This window comes from Giraffa tippelskirchi, chromosome 8 (assembly GCF_054371585.1).
Source record: "Giraffa tippelskirchi isolate mGirTip1 chromosome 8, T2T-mGirTip1v1.2.pri, whole genome shotgun sequence".
Lineage (NCBI taxonomy): Eukaryota > Metazoa > Chordata > Mammalia > Artiodactyla > Giraffidae > Giraffa > Giraffa tippelskirchi.
Genome location: NC_137282.1, coordinates 30187556 through 30209529, shown reverse-complemented (window position 1 = coordinate 30209529; position 21974 = coordinate 30187556). Strand labels below are relative to the sequence as shown.

The 21974-nt window shown below is 43.3% G+C and overlaps 1 protein-coding gene and 1 long non-coding RNA gene across 5 annotated transcripts in view; one reads left to right on the top strand and one right to left on the bottom strand.

Annotated features, from left to right (window-relative positions):
* LOC145518161 (uncharacterized) overlaps positions 1-21974 on the bottom strand; it is a 38405-nt gene that overhangs the window by 1757 nt on the left and 14674 nt on the right. Inside the window, exon 2 of the long non-coding RNA XR_014062663.1 lies at positions 307-481. This is a non-coding gene — a long non-coding RNA (uncharacterized LOC145518161). The remainder of the gene's footprint in view (positions 1-306; positions 482-21974) is intronic.
* The window catches only part of TENM3 (teneurin transmembrane protein 3), a 1016736-nt gene that overhangs the window by 987255 nt on the left and 7507 nt on the right, over positions 1-21974 (top strand). For all 4 annotated transcript variants that reach the window (XM_081521959.1, XM_081521963.1, XM_081521962.1 and 1 more), the window contains 2 exons: positions 17035-17331; positions 19974-21585. In XM_081521959.1, the coding sequence (XP_081378085.1) occupies positions 17035-17331; positions 19974-21585 (1909 nt within the window). The remainder of the gene's footprint in view (positions 1-17034; positions 17332-19973; positions 21586-21974) is intronic.

Here is a 21974-nt window from a genome sequence, read left to right as displayed (position 1 = left end):
TTCTATTAGTGAACAGATATTCGTTTATCACATAAATGCAGATAACCATTCCTAAAATTATTTCCCTTGCCTTTAAAAAAAAAATGTTACTCAAAATCAAGGAGAGAGAAGCAAACATGGAGTGTACCATTCATGGTCTATTAATGAGACCAAAAACGGTTACGTTATTAGTATAACAGACTAACATTATTCACCAGGCCAGTCCTTCACAGTAAGAAACAGCTAATATATATTGGCTATTTCCAAGAAGCAGAAATGAAGTAAAAAAAATAAAATGAGTGATCAGATACAGGCTATTCAACTCACAGGTTATATTCCAGTTCCACTTCCATTGCAAGGCAGGGGTTTGGGACTCTAAATACATAATCTTCTGGAACCAAAGCTGTGGCCCCATCTTACCATCCCCCAGATGCCACAGCCCCAGGGCCCTAGACCCGGAGCTCTGGTGCACAGAATCTGGGGAGGCTCGAGGGGGGTTATCCTGGAGAGAGAGGCAAGAAGACAAAACAATAGAACATCAGAAAGAAGAACAAGATTAGCAGGAAGGTAACGTGACTGAAGGCAAAAGGAGAAGGGGGCGGCAGAGGATGAGATGGTTGGATGGCATCACTGACTCAATGGGCATGAGTTTGAGCAAACCCCGGGAGGCAGTGGAGGACAGAGCAGCCTGCTGTGCTGCCGTCCATGGGGTCGCAGACTTGGACAGGACTCAGTGACTGAACAACAACATGATGGGCAAGAAAACCAGCTCCAGGCTCATTTCAGGGTCACTTGCAGAGGGCCTTGGTCAGTGGCCGGAGCCAGCATTTTCTTCCACTGAAGCAAGGCCTCGAGCTGCCCGCATGTCTGTCTGCTGCTGCTGCTGACCACTGCCCCAGACCCTGCTTCCCTGGGCCGCTGCACACTGGAAGCTAGTTCCCAGGCTTTGTCTTGTTCGGCCACCCCTAAGGCAGGCGTGGTGTGCCTGCACACAAACACACACACACACACACACACACGCACGCACACACACACGCACACCTGTACTCAGACACAGGACTCACTTCATCAAAAGACATAAAGGTCCGGCTCACATTTGTGCTCAAAAAGTATGAGTTCTGGATCAGGCTCCATTTCTTACTAATGATAAACTATACAGGAAAATTCTAACATCTAACAGACCTAACATCATTTTCCTTATCTATATGACTATCTGAATTATGATAGCAATAATATAATATCAGAATATTCTAACATTATGAGGTAGTCACGGTGTGTGTATGTTATGTCCAGCTCTTTGCAACCCCACGGACTGTAGCCCACCAGGCTCTTCTGTCCATGGGATTTGCCAGGCAAGAATACTGGAGTGGGTTGCCATTTCCTCCTCCAGGGATCTTCCTGACCCTGGAGATGAAACCCATGTCTCTTGCATGTCCTGCATTGAAAGGTGGATTCTTTATACAATGGAGAAAAGACAATCTCTTTAACAAGTGGTGCTGGGAAAACTGGTCATCTACTTGTAAAAGAATGAAACTAGAACACTTCCTAACACCATACACAAAAATAAACTCAGACGCTATTTTAAAATTATTCTTGGAGGAATAGGACGGGGAGACCACTCTCTCCTCCACAAATTTATCGAAAGAACATCTGAACGCTGACCAAACTTCACAAAACTACTTCTGAAGGCTGGCTGAGGACGTCAGGCTTCCACAAAAACTGCGCATTATCTTCAAAAGAGATTACGTGCCTAAAGCAACTCCCAGCAAAGAACCCCAGACGCTCGCATCATCTGCCACCAGCAAGTGGGGGCTGAACGGAGAGGAGCGGGCGGCATTGCCTAGGGTAAGGACCGGGCCCGAGTGCCCCGAGGGCAATCTGAGGGAGCTAACGTGAGATAGTAACCTAAACTGTGGGACAGCGAGAGAGAGAACTATCCCGCGAAAAGCCCAACTCTAAGGCACTGCCGGCCCGCTCACAGAACAAAGGACTGAGCGATACCAGAGGAGAGCTAGCCGGCTGCGGACCGCCCCATCCCCCGCCGGACACAGCGGGCAGGCGGGGCCCGCCAGAGCCGGAAAGGGGCAAACTCCGCTCCAGAGAGGGCACCCCCTACCAAACTGCAAACAGGCTCCCAGTTTCTAAGCAAAGACTGCCTGAGATCCCGGAGGGTCGACAGCCGCCGGGAGGGTCGCAGCCAGAGACCAGCTCCCCAGAACCGACACAAAGCACACCGGAGCCGGGCGCGCCCGTAAACCGAGGCGGGGACCAGGGAGGTGATAAGCCGCACCGCCCCAACAGGGCAGAGCGCCCTCGCCAAACTCCTGGCCGCCTGGACAGCTCCGACCGGAACGGCACAAGCCGCGGGCGAAACCGAGTCTGCGCCTTTGTGGAGTAACCGGGAGCCTGAACCTGAGCGGCTTAGACCTGGGAAGTGCACGCAGCTCAGGGCCCGCTCCCCGGCCGAGTAACCTGAAGCCTGAGCAGGGTAGACGGGGAAAGCACACACGCCGTGAGCGGGGGCGAACCCAGTGCGGCCGAGACACTGCGAGCTTACCACACACACGCCAGAATTGCAGTGTTCCTTCCTCCCCACAGCACGATTGAACAAGCGAACCTAAAGAGATCACCTCCACCGCTTTGTTGCAGGGCGGAAATTAGATACTGAAGAGATCTCCAAACAGAAGCCAAATAAACAGAGGGAAGCGCTTTGGAAGGGACAGGCCAACAGATTAAGATCCCTGTAGTTAATACCGACTGCATTGAAAAAGACCTATAGATCTTGAAAAGTATAAGCAGGAATAAGGATCTATCTAAAACTGAGCAGATCCCACACTGCTCACAACAGCTCCAGAGAAAGTCCGGGATATATATATTTTTTACTATTTTTTTTTTTTAATTATTATTATTTTTTTGTTAATTAAAAAAAAAAATTTTTTTTTCTCTTCTTTCCTTTTTCTTCAAGTCCTCTATTACACCTTTAACTTTCATTTTCATAACCCACTATTAACTTGCAAAAAAAAAAAACCCTATTTTTGAAGCAAACTACATACATATATCTTATACCTTTTGTGTTTTCTTTTTTTAATGTTTTTTTTTTCCTGTTCTACATTCTTTTACTGTTTCTTTTTTTACTGTTTTACTGGTTTTTTTTTTTCTTTTTACACTGTTTCCTTTTTTTTTTTTTTTTAGATTGTAAGTTTTATAAGAGTCTAACCTCTACTCTAGATTTTTAATCTTTGTTTTACATATTTGATATCAACTTTGTACATTTAAGAACCCAATCTTTAGGACCCATTTTTACTCAGGAGTGTGATCACTGGCCTGATCACTCTCTCCCCCTATTGATGCTCTTTCTTCTCCCTCAGGGAACCCCTATCTCCCACCCTGCTCCTTCTCTTCTCAACCCAATTCTGTGAATCTCTGAGGGTGTTCTGGGTACCGGAGAACACTTCAGGAACAGGATACTGCCCAGATCTCTCTCTCCCCTCTTAATTCCTCCCTTTCTACTCATGCTCACCTCTGTTACCTTCCTCCCCCCTCTCTATGTATCTCTGTGAATCACTCTGAGGGTTCCAAACTGTGGAAAGCACAGAGGGAAGTGCTTACTGGCTAGATTGCTCTCTCCACATTTGAATTCCCCTCTTCTCCTCCTGGTCACCTCAACCCACCCACCCCCACCTCATCTCTCCATGTAACTCAGTGAACCTTTCTGGGTATCCCTCACTGTGGAGAATCTTTTCACCATTAACCTAAAAGTTTTATTATTGAGGCTGTATGGAAGGAGAAGTCTTCAGGCTACTGCAAGAATAAGACTGAAAGCCAGGGGAAACATTAATTAATAAGAGACCATCCAATAGCCTCCATAAATTCACTGAAACCAAGCTCCACCCAAGAGACAATAAGTTCCAGAGCAAGACATACCACGCAAATTCTCCAGCAACTCAAGAACATAGACCTGAGCATCAATATACAGGCTGCCCAGAGGCACACCAAATCCATAGACATCTCAAAAATTAATACTGGTCACTCCATTGCACTCTAGAGAGCAGAAATCCAGCTCCACCCACCAGGACACCGACACAAGCTCCCCCAACCAGGAAGCCTTGACAAGCCAACTGTCCAACCCCAACTGCAGTGAGGAACCTCCACAACAAAGAGGAACTTCATACTACCAGAATACAGAAGGGCCACGCCTAACACAGCAATCTAAACAAGATGAAAAGGCAGAGAAATACTCAGCAAGTAAAGGAAAATGAGAAATGCCCACAAAGCCAAACAAAAGAGGAGGAGATAGGGAATCTATCTGAAAAAGAATTTAGAATAAGGATAATAAAAATGATCCAAAATCTTGAAAGCAAAATGGAGTTACAGATAAATAGCCTGGAGACAAAGATTGAGAAGATGCAAGAAATGTTTATCAAGGACTTAGAAGAAATAAAAAGGAATCAATATAGAATGAATAATGAAATAAAGGAGATAAAAGACACTCTGGAGGGAACCAACAGTAGAATAACGGAGGCAGAAGATAGGATAAGTGAGGTAGAAGATAGAATGATGGAAATAAACGAAGCAGAGAGGAAAAAAGAAAAAAGAATCAAAAGAAATGAGGAAAACCTCCGGGACCTCTGGGACAATATGAAACGCCCCAACATTCGAATCATAGGAGTCCCAGAAGAAGAAGATAAAAGGAAAGGCCATGAAAAAATACTCGAGGAGATAATAGTTGAGAATTTCCCTAAATTGAGGAAAGAAATAGTCACAGAAGTCCAAGAAACCCAGAGAGTTCCAAACAGGATAAACCCAAGGCGAAACACCCCAAGACACATATTAATCAAATTAACAAAGATCAAACACAAAGAACAAATATTAAAAGCAGCAAGGGAAAAACAACAAATAACACACAAGGGGATCCCCATAAGGATAACAGCTGATCTTTCAATAGAAACCCTTCAGGCTAGAAGGGAATGGCAGGACATACTTAAAGTAATGAAAGAGAATAATCTACAACCCAGATTACTGTACCCAGCAAGGATTTCATTCAGATATGAAGGAGAATTCAAAAGCTTTACAGACAAGCAAGAGCTGAGGGAATTCAGCACCACCAAACCAGCTCTCCAGCAAATGCTAAAGGATCTTCTCTAAACAGGAAACACAGAAAGGATGTTTCAACACGAACTCAAAACAACAAAGTAAATGGCAACGGGACCATACTTATCAATAATTACCTTAAATGTAAATGGGTTGAATGCCCCAACCAAAAGACAAAGGGTTGCTGAATGGATACAAAAACAAGACCCCTATATATGCTGTCTACAAGAGACCCACCTCAAAACTAGAGACACACACAGGCTGAAAGTGAAAGGATGGAAAAACATATTCCATGCAAACGGAGACCAAAAGAAAGCAGGAGTCGCAATACTCATTTCAGATAAAATAGACTTTAAAATAAAGGATGTGAAAAGGGACAAAGAAGGACACTACATAAAGATCAAAGGATCAATTCAAGAAGAAGACGTAACAATCATAAATATATATGCACCCAACATAGGAGCACCACAATATATAAGGCAAATACTAACAAGTATGAAAGGGGAAATTAACAATAACACAATAATAGTGGGAGACTTTAATACTCCACTCACGCATATGGATAGATCAACTAAACAGAAAATTAACAAGGAAACACAAACTTTAAATGATACAATAGACAAATTAGATTTAATTGATATTTACAGGAGTTTCCACCCCAAAACAATCAATTTTACCTTTTTCTCAAGTGCACATGGAACTTTCTCCAGGATAGATCACATCCTGGGACATAAATCTAGCCTTGGTAAATTCAAAAAAATTGAAATCATCCCAGCCATCTTCTCTGACCACAATGCAGTAAGATTAGACCTCAATTACAGGAAAAAAACTATTAAAAGTTCCAACATATGGAGGCTAAACAACACGCTTCTGAATAACCAACAAATCACAGAAGAAATCAAAAAAGAAATAAAATTATGCATGGAAACGAATGAAAATGAAAACACAACAACCCAAAACCTATGGGACACTGTAAAAGCAATACTAAGGGGAAGGTTCATAGCAATACAGGCGTACCTCAAGAAACAAGAAAAAAATCAAATAAATCAACTAACTCTACACCTAAAGCAACTAGAGAAGGAAGAAATGAAAAACCCCAGGGTCAGTAGAAGGAAAGAAATCTTAAAAATTAGGGCAGAAATAAATGCAAAAGAAACAAAAGAGACCATAGCAAAAATCAACAAAACTAAAAGCTGGTTTTTCGAGAAGATAAACAAAATTGATAAGCCATTAGCCAGACTCATCAAGAAACAAAGGGAGAAGAATCAGATCAACAAAATTAGAAATGAAAATGGAGAGATCACAACAGACTCCACAGAAATACAAAGGATCATAAGAGACTACTACCAACAGCTATATGCCAATAAAATGGACAACTTGGAAGAAATGGACAAATTCTTAGAAAAGTATAACTTTCCAAAACTGAACCATGAAGAAATAGAAGATCTTAACAGACCCACCACAAGCACAGAAATCGAAACTGTAATCAGAAATCTTCCAGCAAACAAAAGCCCAGGACCAGACGGCTTCACAGCGGAATTCTACCAAAAATTTAGAGAAGAGCTAACACCTATCCTACTCAAACTCTTCCAGAAAATTGCAGAAGATGGTAAACTTCCAAACTCATTCTATGAGGCCACCATCACCCTAATTCCAAAACCAGACAAAGATGTCACAAAAAAGGAAAACTACAGGCCAATATCACTGATGAACATAGATGCAAAAATCCTTAATAAAATTCTAGCAAACAGAATCCAACATCATATTAAAAAGATCATACATCATGACCAAGTGGGCTTTATCCCAGGAATGCAAGGTTTTTTTAACATCCGCAAATCAATCAATGTAATACACCACATTAACAAATTGAAAGAAAAAAACCATATGGTTATCTCAATAGATGCAGAAAAAGCCTTTGACAAAATTCAGCATCCATTTATGATTAAAACCCTCCAGAAAGCAGGAATAGAAGGAACATATCTCAACATAATAAAAGCTATATATGACAAACCCACAGCAAACATTATCCTCAATGGTGAAAAATTGAAAGCATTTCCCCTAAAGTCAGGAACAAGGCAAGGATGCCCACTTTCACCACTACTATTCAACATAGTTTTGGAAGTTTTGGCCACAGCAATCAGAGCTGAAAAAGAAATAAAAGGAATACAGATAGGAAAAGAAGAAGTAAAACTCTCACTGTTTGCAGATGACATGATCCTCTACATAGAAAACCCTAAAGACTCTACTAGAAAATTACTAGAGTTGATCAATGAATATAGTAAAGTTGCAGGATATAAAATTAACACACAGAAATCCCTTGCTTTCCTATACTCCAATAATGAGAAAACAGAAAGAGAAATTAAGGAAACAATACCATTCACCATTGCAACAAAAAGAATAAAATATTTAGGAATATATCTACCTAAAGACACAAAAGACTTATATATAGAAAACTATAAAACACTGATGAAAGAAATCAAAGAGGACACAAACAGATGGAGAAATATACCGTGTTCATGGATTGGAAGAATCAATATAGTGAAAATGAGTATACTACCCAAAGCAATCTATAGATTCAATGCAATCCCTATCAAGCTACCAATGGTATTTTTCACAGAACTGGAACAAATCATCTCACAATTTGTATGGAAATATAAGAAACCTCGAATAGCCAAAGCAATCTTGAGGAAGAAGAATGGAACTGGAGGAATCAACCTGCCTGACTTCAGGCTCTACTACAAAGCCACAGTCATCAAGACAGTATGGTACTGGCACAAAGATAGAAATATAGATCAATGGAACAAAATAGAAAGCCCAGAGATAAACCCACGCACATATGGACACCTTATCTTCGACAAAGGAGGCAAGAATATACAATGGAGAAAAGACAATCTCTTTAACAAGTGGTGCTGGGAAAACTGGTCAACCACTTGTAAAAGAATGAAACTAGAACACTTCCTAACACTGTACACAAAAATAAACTCAAAATGGATTAAAGATCTAAACGTAAGACCAGAAACAATAAAACTCCTAGAGGAAAACATAGGCAAAACACTCTCCGACATAAATCACAGCAGGATCCTCCATGACCCACCTCCCAGAATATTGGAAATAAAAGCAAAAATAAACAAATGGGACCTAATTAAAATTAAAAGCTTTTGCACAACAAAGGAAACTATAAACAAGGTGAAAAGACAGCCTTCAGAATGGGAGAAAATAATAGCAAATGAAGCAACAGACAAACAATTAATATCAAAAATATACAAGCAACTTCTGCAGCTGAATTCCCGAAAAATAAACGACCCAATCAAAAAATGGGCCAAAGAACTAAACAGACATTTCTCCAAAGAAGACATACAGAGGGCTAACAAACACATGAAAAGATGCTCAACATCACTCATTATTAGAGAAATGCAAATCAAAACCACAATGAGGTATCATTTCACACCAGTCAGAATGGCTGCTATCCAAAAGTCTACAAGCAATAAATGCTGGAGAGTGTGTGGAGAAAAGGGAACCCTCTTACACTGTTGGTGGGAATGCAAACTAGTACAGCCACTGTGGAGAACAGTGTGGAGATTCCTTAAAAAACTGGGAATAGAACTGCCATATGACCCAGCAATCCCACTGCTGGGCATATACACCGAGGAAACCAGAATTGAAAGAGACGCGTGTACCCCAATGTTCATCGCAGCACTGTTTACAATAGCCAGGACATGGAAGCAACCTAGATGTCCATCAGCAGACGAATGGATAAGGAAGCTGTGGTACATATACACAATGGAATATTACTCAGCCATTAAAAAAAATACATTTGAATCGGTTCTACAGAGATGGATGAAACTGGAGCCCATTATACAGAGTGAAGTAAGCCAGAAAGAAAAACACCAATACAGTATACTAATGCATATATATGGAATTTGAAAGATGGTAACGATAACCCTATATGCGAGACAGAATAAGAGACACAGATGCATGGAACAATTTTATGGACTCTGAGGGAGAAGGTGAGGGTGGGACGTTCTGGGAGAATAGCATTGAAACATGTATATTATCATATGTGAAACAGAACACCATTCCATGTTCGATGCATGTGACAAGGGCTCAGGGCCGGGGCAGTGGGATGATCCAGAAGGATGGGATGGGGAGGGAGGTGGGTGGGGGGTCCAGGAAGGGGAACACATGTAAACCCATGGCTGATTCATGTCAATGTATGGCAAAAACTATTACAATATTGTAAAGTAATTAGCCCCCAACTAAAATAAATAAATTTATAAAAAAAAATAAAAATAAAAAAATAAACTCAAAATGGATTAAAGATCTAAACGTAAGACCAGAAACTATAAAACTCCTAGAGGAAAACATAGGCAAAACACTCTCCGACATAAATCACAGCAGGATCCTCCGTGACCCACCTCCCAGAATATTGGAAATAAAAGCAAAAATAAACAAATGGGACCTAATTAAAATTAAAAGCTTTTGCACAACAAAGGAAACTATAAGCAAGGTGAAAAGACAGCCTTCAGAATGGGAGAAAATAATAGCAAATGAAGCAACAGACAAACAATTAATCTCAAAAATATACAAGCAACTCCTGTAGCTGAATTCCAGAAAAATGAACGACCCAATCAAAAAATGGGCCAAAGAACTAAACAGACATTTCTCCAAAGAAGATATACAGATGGCTAACAAACACATGAAAAGATGCTCAACATCACTCATTATTAGAGAAATGCAAATCAAAACCACAATGAGGTATCATTTCACACCAGTCAGAATGGCTGCTATCCAAAAGTCTACAAGCAATAAATGCTGGAGAGTGTGTGGAGAAAAGGGAACCCTCTTACACTGTTGGTGGGAATGCAAACTAGTACAGCCACTGTGGAGAACAGTGTGGAGATTCCTTAAAAAACTGGGAATAGAACTGCTATGTGACCCAGCAATCCCACTGCTGGGCATACACACCGAAGAAACCATAATTGAAAGAGACGCGTGTACCCCAATGTTCATCGCAGCACTGTTTACAATAGCCAGGACATGGAAGCAACCTAGATGTCCATCAGCAGACGAATGGATAAGGAAGCTGTGGTACAAATACACAATGGAATATTACTCAGCCATTAAAAAAAATACTTTTGAATCGGTTCTATTGAGATGGATGAAACTGGAGCCCATTATACAGAGTGAAGTAAGCCAGAAAGAAAAACACCAATACAGTATACTAATGCATATATATGGAATTTGAAAGATGGTAACGATAACCCTATATGCGAGACAGAATAAGAGACACAGATGCATAGAACAATTTTATGGACTCTGAGGGAGAAGGTGAGGGTGGGACGTTCTGGAAGAATAGCATTGAAACATGTATATTATCATATGTGAAACAGAACACCATTCCATGTTCGATGCATGAGACAAGGGCTCAGGGCCGGGGCAATGGGATGACCCAGAGGGATGGGATGGGGAGGGAGGTGGGTGGGGGGTCCAGGAAGGGGAACACATGTAAACCCATGGCTGATTCATGTCAATGTATGGCAAAAACTATTACAATATTGTAAAGTAATTAGCCCCCAACTAAAATAAATAAATTTATAAAAAAAAAAAAACACAACAACAAAAGAATCAGATATACAGATACAGAGAAAAAAACAGTAGTTACCAGTGGGCAGAGGAAAGGTGGGAGGGGCAGTTTGGGTTAGAAAAGTAAGAGACACAAGCTACTGTGTATAAAATAAATGTTACAAGGATATATTCTACAGCACAGGGAATATAGCCAATATTTAAAAATGTGAATAACTATGTTGCACACCTGAAACTTATATATTACTGTACATAAAGTATACCTTAAGAAACAAAATAAAATGAACTTTAATTTTAAAAAAAAAAAAAAAAAGAAAGGTGGATTCTTTACCACTGCTTCACCTGGGAAGCCCACAGACATGATATAGATTAGCTATATTATGGATAAATATAACTGACTGCCTTACCCTGCCACAGTATCACACAATTGCTACAGAATCAAATGAGATGATGTGAAAGTCCTTTGAAAACAAAAGGCATGATTACACATTCTGTAACCCTAACCCAGAGAATCTGAAGCACAGGCACAAATAGTGGGCTTATAGACCCACACGACAGATGCATAAGAAAGAGCTGGTTAACTCACTGGTGAGGAAAACACAGCTGCAAAAGAGGGAAAACTAGGGAAACGCTTTGCCCTGAAAGTGACCACATAACACGTGGCCCACGGTTCTTTGAGACAAGCTAGCCTAAGTGCATCCTTTTGTTTCCCTCTTAACACTGCTTTCCTAGACATAAAACGAAATTAAGGAGAGCAGAGGAAAAATCCAGTTATAAGAAGTCTCTGGTTCTCAGCCTGATTCGACGTGAACCTTCCTTTGGGGAGGAAGAGGCCAGTGCACACAGGCATGGGTGTTAGTTTCTTTCTAAATAGCTGAACGACAGTGCCTCGGCAGGCCGTTTCAGAAAATCCATTATTTAAGAACGGCCGGTTCAGTCACACTGAGAGGCTTCCAGCTGATCCACGTGATGGCTCACGTGGAGACAGCACCAAGATCACAAGGGAGGGTTTCTTATTTTCAAGATTGGATTGGATGGGCCAGCCATGCCTGGATCCTAAGAGAGGAATTCCAGGGAGAAAGGGATGCCGTGAAAAATCTGGTTGGAGGACCAGACCTGGAGTCTGCAGACTCCAGGGCGCAGAGCGGAGGAAGGCAGGGATGACGGAAGGCCAGCAGGGCTTCTGAATCAGGAATCAGAGTCAAAATCAGTCCAAAAAACCCATCTGTTTTTACTCCATGTGTGTGTGCTAAGTCACTTCCGTCGGGTCCAACTCGGCAACCCTGTGGACTATAGCCTGCCATGCTCCTCTGTCCATGGGATTCTCCTGACAACAGCATTACTGGAGTGGGTTGCCACGCCCTCCTTCAGGGGATCTTACCGACCCCAGGATTAAACCTGCATCTCTTATGTCTCCTGCGTTGGCAGGCAGGTTCTTTACCACTTGGGCCGCTCAGGAGGGCGTCTCCTCTCTTACCTTTCCTTATCTTCTAGCAGAAGGTGCTTTTTGTTTTGAAATTATTGGCCTAGATTTAGCAGCGCAGGGGCTGTTGGTTCGATCCCTGGTCAGGGAGGTAAGATCCTACATGCCTCCTGGCTAGAAAACCAAAACATAAAGCAGAAACAAGATTGTAACAAATTCAGTAGACCTTAAAAATGGTCCATGTTAAAAAAAAAAAAAGTAATCTAAACTTACCCAGAATTCTTATCCTTAAAGGAAGACATTTAGTGAATTGTTTGAAAAAGAAATTCTCGAAACTTGAAAGCCAAAGCGGTATTTCGAGGCATACCTAGACATGATAGCTCCGAAGACTGTTATGTAACTCTTACTATGCTCATCACGTGTGTGTGACATCCTTGTGTCTCACTGAATAATCTGAGCGGCGCGGCCTGGAGGGGGCTGTGCAGAGAGGTTAGCGCTTGATGACCTGTGGAGGGGATGCGAGACCATCTGCAGACAGTTGACGTTCTAACAAGGACACCAGGAAGGCGAGATATTGTCACCCACATGGCAGATACCTGCCCTTAGTCTGATCATGCTCTGTGGTGTCAGACAGACACTGTTTAACTTGTTGTGCCTCAGTTTTTCAAGCCTTCCAGAGGGAATATAACTCCCTCCCTCCCCATATCAAAGGGACACTAATTGCCATCATGCCAGACCTGATCTTTGAAAATGGAGATTTTTTTTCTATGCTTAGCTCAAAGAAACGCTGTACATCACAAAGGAATTCATGCTGGCCTCTTACCTAGTCACATTTGGATTCACTTTCATGTAACTAAAGGTATTTAACAACTAGGTAGGAGGTTTTTCATCTTAGGTAAAGTACATGATGTAACAATGTTTTTTTAAAGTTATTTATTAAAAGGCCTCTGGGGCATGGAACAATGCTGGCCCTTTATGACTGTCAAAAAAAGTTTGCAGAATTGCCATGATTCATACAGGTATAGTTAAATGGGATTGTGTCCCAGATGAAAATATCCTTTGACTGTGCACTGTGTCTGCAGCTGCCAAAGGAGAACGTTAGGGCCTTGGGGGAGGGGGCGGAGGTCTGTATTTCTCTAATAGTGATGCTGAGCATCTTTTCATGTGCCTCTTGACCTAGTTAGGTCTTCCACCCATTTTTTGATTGGGTTATTTGCTTTTTTGATATTGAGCTCCATAAGCTGTTTGTATATTTTTGGAGATCGATCCTTTGTCTGTTGTTAGTATCTTCTGAAACATTACAAACTGAATAACAGTGGTTGGTGTCTGGAAATAGTAAGAACAGTAAAAACCTTGGCTTGTGTTGGAATGTGGAGAAAAACAGCCACATTCTAATTCTTTCCTCGTTTCTTCAGTTGGAGGACACAAGAAAGGCATTTGTCAGCATAAGAGAAAAATGTTAAGTGCTTTCCAGATGTTTGGTCTCATGGTGTTTCGAGGTATTTCCATATGTGATGTGCTTGGTATTACGGCTCGCAGGATGGCAGTGTTAGACATTCTGGTTGCTTCAGTGTGGTGTAGTCATAGTCCCAAACCAGGGAGACGAATCGGAAGCCCAGTAGCACTGTGCAGGCCTGCAAAGAGGGGCTCCCAGACCTGTCTTTTGGCCCTTCTACCGTCACTAGTCCAATGGTCTTACCAGATCTGCAGGGCAGAGGTTCTGTTATGCTCCATACAGAGGAAACACTGCGGAGACGAGGAATCAGGAAGGTAATAAAGATCCAAGATACAAATTCAGATGAATGCAAGTAAAACACAAAAAGGGGGGGCAAGGCCATGGCCACGCCGTCCACAGACATGCACTGCACAGGCGGGCTTGCTTGGCTGTTCACAGCCTGGCATAACCCTGAGGAAGGATAAAGAAGGGCGAACTTAAACACTCCGGGGCTTAGGTTTCCCTCTTAAATCACAATGTGAGACACACAAGAGCCCTCGGAAACCGTTTAAATTGTGTAAAGCCGCTTCTTCAGGCATCACTTGTATGCTTAGTCGCTCAGTCGTGTCTGACCCTTTACGATCCCATGGACTGTAGCCCGCCAGGCTCCTGTGTCCATGGGATTCTCCAGGCAAGAGTACTGGAGTGGGTTGCCATGCCCTCCTCTAGGGGATCTTCCCACCCAGGGATCTAACCCCAGTCTCCCGCATTGCAGGCAGATTCTTTACCATCTGAGCCACAAGGGAAGCTCAAGCATCATAAGTGTGCAAATAAAAGCTGAAGAGCTGAATTCTGCCAGTCCAGTATTGAGCTAATTTGATATCAAATCAAATCTGTAAATTTGTAGACTTCAAAATATATCTTTGTAACATTAGCCAGTAGCTTCCTTCCAGGATACACAAAGCATTCGGCAAACGGTGCCTTCATCAGGCTTTTTCCAAAACAAACGTGTAAAGTCTCACAGAATTCACAGAAGGCTGAGCTACTAATCTGCAGACACTTCCTCTTGGGAAAACGGAAGCCCAGAAAGCCTTCAGCTGGCAGGTCAGACTCATATAAAATGATAGCTCTGAGAAACTGTTCCAAAGAGATTAGTGGGAAGGGTCAGTATATATGTGACTTTGGAGAAGGAGGAATATATGCAGTCAAGCACATATTTTTCCAGAAGGTTTCTGTTAGTCAGTCACAAGGAGCAGACGTCACTATGAAGGAATTTAGTGCTTTTCTAGATATGAGGAGATGCAAGAATTGGATTCATAAAATCAGCTCCTGAGAGTATCTTTCTGAAGACCTGTCCTGCCAGTTTTTCCAGAGCACAGAGTGTCTCATTTCTGCTCTCCACCCTGAACTCCTTTCAGGAGATGTTGAAGGTCAGAAGCTGCAGTAGCACATGATTTAATCCTTGTAAGAGGTAGATAGCAAGTGCCCAGGGTTTCCTTGGGGACTCAGACTATAAAGGATATGCCTGCAATGTGGGAGACCAAGGTTCAATCCCTGGGCTGGGAAGATCCCCTGGAGAAGGGCATGGCAAGCTGTTCCAATAGTCTTGCCTGGAGAATCCCATGGACAGAGGAGCCTGGTGGGCTAGAGTCCATGGGGTCGCAGTGAATTGGACATGACTGAGCAACTAACACATACACATGGCAAGTGCTAATTTGTAGTTGACACTCCATCCTGACCTCTTTATTTACAGAGAGATGAAACAGACTGAGGGCCATGAGCCCAGAGTTGTGCAGCTCCTAGACCCTGTGGGTGCGCAGATGGGGCTTTCAGATTCATAGGTTCCTCCTCCAACGCACACACATGCCCACACCAACACGTACCAGTTGCTCTGTGGTCCAGAGTTGTTTTCTTTTTCCTACATCAAGCGTGCATGCTAAGTGGCTTCAGTCGTGTCCGACTCTGTGACCCTAGGGACCATAGCCCACCAGGCTACTCTGTCCAAGGGATTCTCCAGAATACTGGAGTTGCCATGCCCTCCTCCAGGGGATCTTCCCGACCTAGGGATCTACAATGACAGAACTGAAAAATTAAGATCTCCTAACTTCATCCGGGCTCCACTTTCTCATATGCTGTGGATCACCTCTCTGGATATTTTTCCCCCAAAATCACTTTGCCTTTTACGCATAAACTTCTTTTCAGCTGGTATCTTTACCTTTCTGTGGACTTCACAATACTCCCCTTGAAGAGCTAGGTGGAAGAGTTCAAATAAAGCTTAAGGAATATTTTTTAATGGGTCTTGTTTAATGGCCATGATAGAAGACACAAATGTTTATCCCAGATTTTACATAAATATACATGTATTTTCATTCGCTCTGTCGTGTCCGTCTTTTTGACCCCATGGACTGTAACCCACCAGGCTCCTCTGTCCATGGGATTTCCCAGGCAAGAATATTGGTGTGGGTTGTCATTTCCTTCTACAGGGGTGTGTGTGTGTGTATAAGTGATCAACTGGAGTTGTCTATTTTGAAGGTTCTAGCTAGGATATGGTCAATAAAGGTTAAGATTTTCCCATTTAACTTGTAACAATCCGAACAGTTACAGAACATTTTGTTATGGACAAGCCACCATTATCACAAAGGTGCAGTAGAAAATCAAAGAATGGACTGGCTCCGGCCTTCTGCAAACACTGTAGACCATCTATAAAGCAGAATTTAACCAAGGCCACGTGTCCACCATAGCAACGAATGCCGGCTGGTGTGCACCTTGGGTCACAGACAGTAACAGCCAGATGTAGCCATGGCTTCTGAGCATGGCACAGAGCCCCACGGAGTCCCTAGGACAACATGGGGCTCGATTTGTAAAGTAAGCATGGTGGTCAGACTGTGTAGATGTAGGAGTGAAGGATCTGAAGTCCTTGCCAGTTAACCAGATGTTATCAAAGAAAAAGGCATTCCAAAAAATTGTGACACTTCAGCACTCAGCCCAAAGCGAGGATCGTGTTTGTAACCTCCTGCTATTTAAACTGATTAATAATTTACAGTAATGTGGGCTCCAGCTTCTACTTAACTGTTCTTCAAAGGGCTGGAATCACATTTACCACCGTTTTATTTAATGTAGCCATGATTAATCTAGTGAGCAGTTATTTCCCAGTGTCTTCTGGGAGGGCGGGGCTTTGAGTAATTTGCAGCGATGTCAGGCTTACCACCTTCCTATCTTCTGAGCAAACTTGAAAGCAAATACATCTCGGCATTTTTCTTATCAGTTGCTTAAGTTTACAAAATTTAATTGAAAGGGTTTTGAACAAACGCCAGGCTGTCTCTCTGCTTAATGAAACCTTTTAAAAGAGCAGTTAATCTACTGCCTTGCACTTGTACCCAAGAAGTTGCTAAATTAATTTACTGACAAAGAGAATCAATCATCATAAATGGTGTTTAAACAATAGCGGGGACCCTGAAGAGTAATAAGGGGCTGGTATTGAAACAGCATGATTTATTTTATCATCTTGTTTGTGTTGTACCAGGTTAATGGCAGAAACCTCCTTTCAGTTGACTTTGATCGAACAACAAAGACAGAGAAGATCTATGATGACCACCGTAAATTTCTCCTGAGGATCGCCTATGACATGTCAGGGCATCCGACTCTCTGGCTGCCGAGTAGCAAGCTGATGGCCGTCAATGTCACCTATTCGTCCACGGGTCAAATTGCCAGCATCCAGCGAGGAACCACCAGTGAGAAAGTCGATTATGACGGACAGGGGAGGATTGTGTCCCGGGTTTTTGCTGACGGTAAAACCTGGAGTTACACATACTTGGAAAAGGTACGCTGTACCCAGAGTGGGAACATAGGAAAGCAATGATTGGTCTTTGCGTGCAAACTGCCCCAGCGCACTGTGGGGATGGGCGGGGCAGGGGCGGGGCCACCAGTACTTGACTGAGTTCCATTTACTATTCTGAGCATCCGTATGTAAGTCACAGCCATAGAGCACTGAGGAATCTGTGCATCAGCCACGGTGTTTCTCCTTAGTGAAGTTCAGCTCTCTGACACCCTTTTACATGACTTACTCTGTAAACAAACACCACCACCGCCCACCTGCCAAGCCCATCCGCGACAACATTCACACATTAGACCTTGAGCTCGTAAGTCATTTGTAAATCATTTCAGCGCGAGCTTTTTCGTTTCAGAAAGCGCCTTACACGTTCGCACAGTTAAAGCTGTCAGGTGTGTGACGTTCCTGGCAGAGCTTCGACATAACCGTAAAAAGCCCATAGATCCTGTTTACGCATCAGTAACCAAAAGAAGCCATTTTTTAAGAAAGCCACACTGCCGGGCCTCCGGGCCCTCTCCCCTTTCGTCTGCACTGAAAGGGAACCCATGCCTAAGACAGTAACATGCTACCAAAAAAGATGCAGTTACACGTGTGCAGGGTGCCAGGTGTCAGGTAGTGACTGGGGTTAAAAGGGAATGAAAGCGAAAGGAGCAAAGGGCAAGACCACCTCCTTGTAATTCCTTTCTGAAAGAGACAGAATCCTTCAAAGAGCATCTTCATGAGTCGTTTCATTCCCCTTTGAGATGAAAGTTCACCCTGGTTTTGAGTTCGGTGCCTCTCATCGCTCCCAGCGATCCTCTCTGCCAGTAGCCACAGGGAGTGACCTCTGTCCTCCACACACTCACGTCCGCATCGCTGTCCCACTCACTCACCCCATCTTGCTCTCCCCTAGAGGGTGCTCTGGACCAGCCTCATGCATGTAAGTCAGCTTATCTAATTCTAGACAGACTGTACACGGACTCCTCTTCCTAAAGACCTGGTTGGGGAACTAAGATCCCTTGGCCAAAAATAAATTAATAAAATAAATTCCTGGACCCCCCAAATTGAGAGCAGTGACCGTAATGTGACTGAAATCTTTAAAGGGAGCCAAGGGGCATACCATTGATAAGAGCCGCTGTCAAAATGACCCCAGCCGTAACAGAGATCACCTTCACGTATCAACAGGGATCAGAAAAGCCAACGAGCACGTTCTCAGCATCTCTCCCAAGTCCCTAAAACCCACCCAAACTATTTCCATTTCCTCGCCAGGACAGGCTCCCTAAGCCAAAGTGTATTCATGGCAAAGCAAGTAATATTTTACTACCTACATGATTCTAAGTGGCTGCAAACCTGGGCACAGGGTCCTATGAATTCAGCAATTCGTCCAAGCCTTCCTTGGAAGAATGCAGACCATTAGCAACAAGTCTCAAGACATTGGTCATACATCTGCACACAAAAATCGCCCCCAGATGTGCCCATGGAGGAGATCCTGCAGAAGCCTGAGTCAGGCAAACTGCATTTGAAAAATGGCGGACGATAGAGGAAAGGCAGTGAGCCTAGACAAGGGGTTATGCACTTTTATGTCAAAAGCAAAGAGTATGTCCCGTTGTAGGGGAGGGGGAGGGGTTAGCTTTTCAGCTTCTAATCTGACCATCCACCCAGTTTGGCCATCACTCCATTTGGTCTAACAGGGTTTAGCTGGAGCCTCCCAGAGGAAAGAACTGCCCGCTCTTTTTCCACTGCAGAGATACCAAACCAGCCTCCAAGTTGACTGTCTCTCCCTTGGCCTAATAAACTGTCTTTTGTCTTTCTGAAATCACTTGAAGAATAAGCCGAGCTTACTTTGATTCATATATTTATTCACCTCATAATTTAGCACCCAAGCAGTGTATAGCCCAGAAACCATCCTTACTGTACCTAAGGGACAAGTCAGATTTGGTTCTCACAAAAGGAAATTTCAGAATGCAGATTTCATTGTCATTTCAGATGTCATGTAAAGAATTTGCAAACAAAAAACCATCTCTGAATCCATATTCCTAATAAGAGCATTGACAGCTCTTATTCACCAAGTGATTAACCTAGCAGTGTTGCTGTTGATGCTTTATGTACACACAGTCCCTTTAGGGGCTAATTTTATGTCTCTTCTTTATAAAATAAATATTTTGAATGCTTTGCTCCTCCTTCAAGTGCACTGGAAATTCAAGCATGATTTGCGTGGCTCTTCCATGAAATGTTTGGGGAAAAGCCACCTTACTAAATAATTGCTAACTATGGACAGGACTGCACTTCCCATATGCTGTCTTCCCCGTGAAATATTGTCCTTGAAGCAGCTTTGCTCATGCCTGTATTATGACTTATCCAGATCCACTGACAATCTGCTGCTTGGCTGTGAATGCCTGGTACAAAAAAAAAGGTCCGATCCTGACAAGTAGCCCATTATGAGAGTTGAGGCACTCAGTGCGAAACCGCTGGCAATTAAGCATCCAGGCAAATTAGGCAGGAAATCGTTAAGGACAGGGAAGGTCAAGGAGAACTCAATTAAAGCAAAAATCATTTTCTCAGGCGGGCTATTTTTGCGTCTTTGTGGTCACTACATCTACTTTTACTTCCCCCCCATTTGCAAATATTGGCTAATGCATGCCCCCTCTTTGCAGTCCATGGTGCTTCTGCTCCATAGCCAGCGGCAGTACATCTTTGAATACGATATGTGGGACCAGCTATCTGCCATCACCATGCCCAGCGTGGCTCGCCACACCATGCAGACCATCCGCTCCATCGGCTACTACCGCAATATATACAACCCCCCAGAGAGCAACGCCTCGGTCATCACCGACTACAATGAGGAGGGGCTGCTTCTGCAGACGGCTTTCCTGGGAACCAGCAGGAGGGTCTTATTCAAGTATCGAAGGCAGACCAGGCTCTCAGAGATCTTATATGACAGCACGCGGGTCAGTTTCACCTACGATGAGACGGCGGGAGTCCTCAAAACAGTAAACCTCCAGAGCGATGGTTTCATTTGCACCATTAGATACAGGCAGATCGGCCCCCTGATTGACAGGCAGATCTTCCGCTTCAGCGAAGATGGGATGGTGAACGCGAGATTCGACTACAGCTATGACAACAGTTTCCGGGTGACCAGCATGCAGGGTGTCATCAATGAGACTCCCCTGCCCATCGACCTCTATCAGTTCGACGACATTTCGGGCAAAGTGGAGCAGTTTGGAAAATTTGGCGTCATCTATTACGATATTAACCAGATCATTTCCACAGCTGTCATGACTTACACGAAGCATTTTGATGCCCACGGACGCATCAAGGAGATTCAGTATGAGATATTCAGATCGCTCATGTACTGGATTACAATTCAGTATGACAACATGGGTCGGGTAACCAAGAGAGAGATTAAAATAGGGCCCTTCGCCAACACCACCAAGTATGCTTACGAGTATGACGTCGACGGACAGCTCCAGACGGTGTACCTGAATGAAAAAATCATGTGGCGTTACAACTACGACCTGAATGGGAACCTCCATTTACTGAACCCGAGTAACAGCGCACGGCTGACCCCACTCCGCTACGACCTGCGAGACAGGATCACCCGGCTGGGTGACGTTCAGTACCGATTGGATGAGGATGGTTTCCTGCGTCAGAGAGGCACCGAGATCTTCGAGTACAGCTCCAAGGGGCTTCTGACCCGAGTCTACAGTAAAGGCAGCGGCTGGACAGTGATCTATCGTTACGATGGCCTGGGGAGGCGCGTGTCTAGCAAGACCAGTCTGGGACAGCACCTGCAGTTTTTCTATGCGGACCTCACTTACCCCACCAGAATTACTCACGTCTACAACCACTCGAGTTCAGAGATCACCTCCCTCTATTATGATCTCCAAGGACATCTCTTTGCCATGGAAATCAGCAGCGGGGATGAATTCTACATCGCGTCTGACAACACAGGGACACCCCTGGCTGTTTTTAGTAGCAACGGGCTTATGCTCAAACAGATTCAGTACACCGCCTACGGTGAGATCTATTTTGACTCCAATATTGACTTCCAGCTGGTAATTGGATTTCACGGTGGCTTGTATGACCCACTCACAAAATTAATCCATTTTGGAGAAAGGGATTATGACATTTTGGCAGGACGGTGGACAACACCTGACATAGAAATCTGGAAAAGAATTGGGAAGGACCCAGCTCCCTTTAACCTGTATATGTTTAGGAATAACAACCCAGCAAGCAAAATCCATGATGTGAAAGACTACATCACAGGTAAGCAGAATTGTTTTTCCTTTCTAAGTACTGAAATCATTGAATCCATAAAATAACTGCTAGGGGTTTAACTTGATGCCTTCCTCCTGCAAAATCAAATGTCTTTAAAGAAAAAAAAGTCTAATCTTTTCAATGAAACCAAGGAGAAAGCCACAGAGGGACAGTGGGACATAGTTTGTTACTTCCTGTTCTGCCGGCCAGTGCCCAAGACCACAGTTTTTCTGAAATGACATGGAATCTAGGCATGCCATTTGAAGAGAAGGGACATAGGGGGCGGGTACAGAAAAGATGAACTTGAAGCCCCCAAATTGGAGTTCCAATCTGAACGCCTCTCCAACAACAGGTCATAGACAAGTCACATGACTTTCTGAGTCTGTTTCCTTAACAAT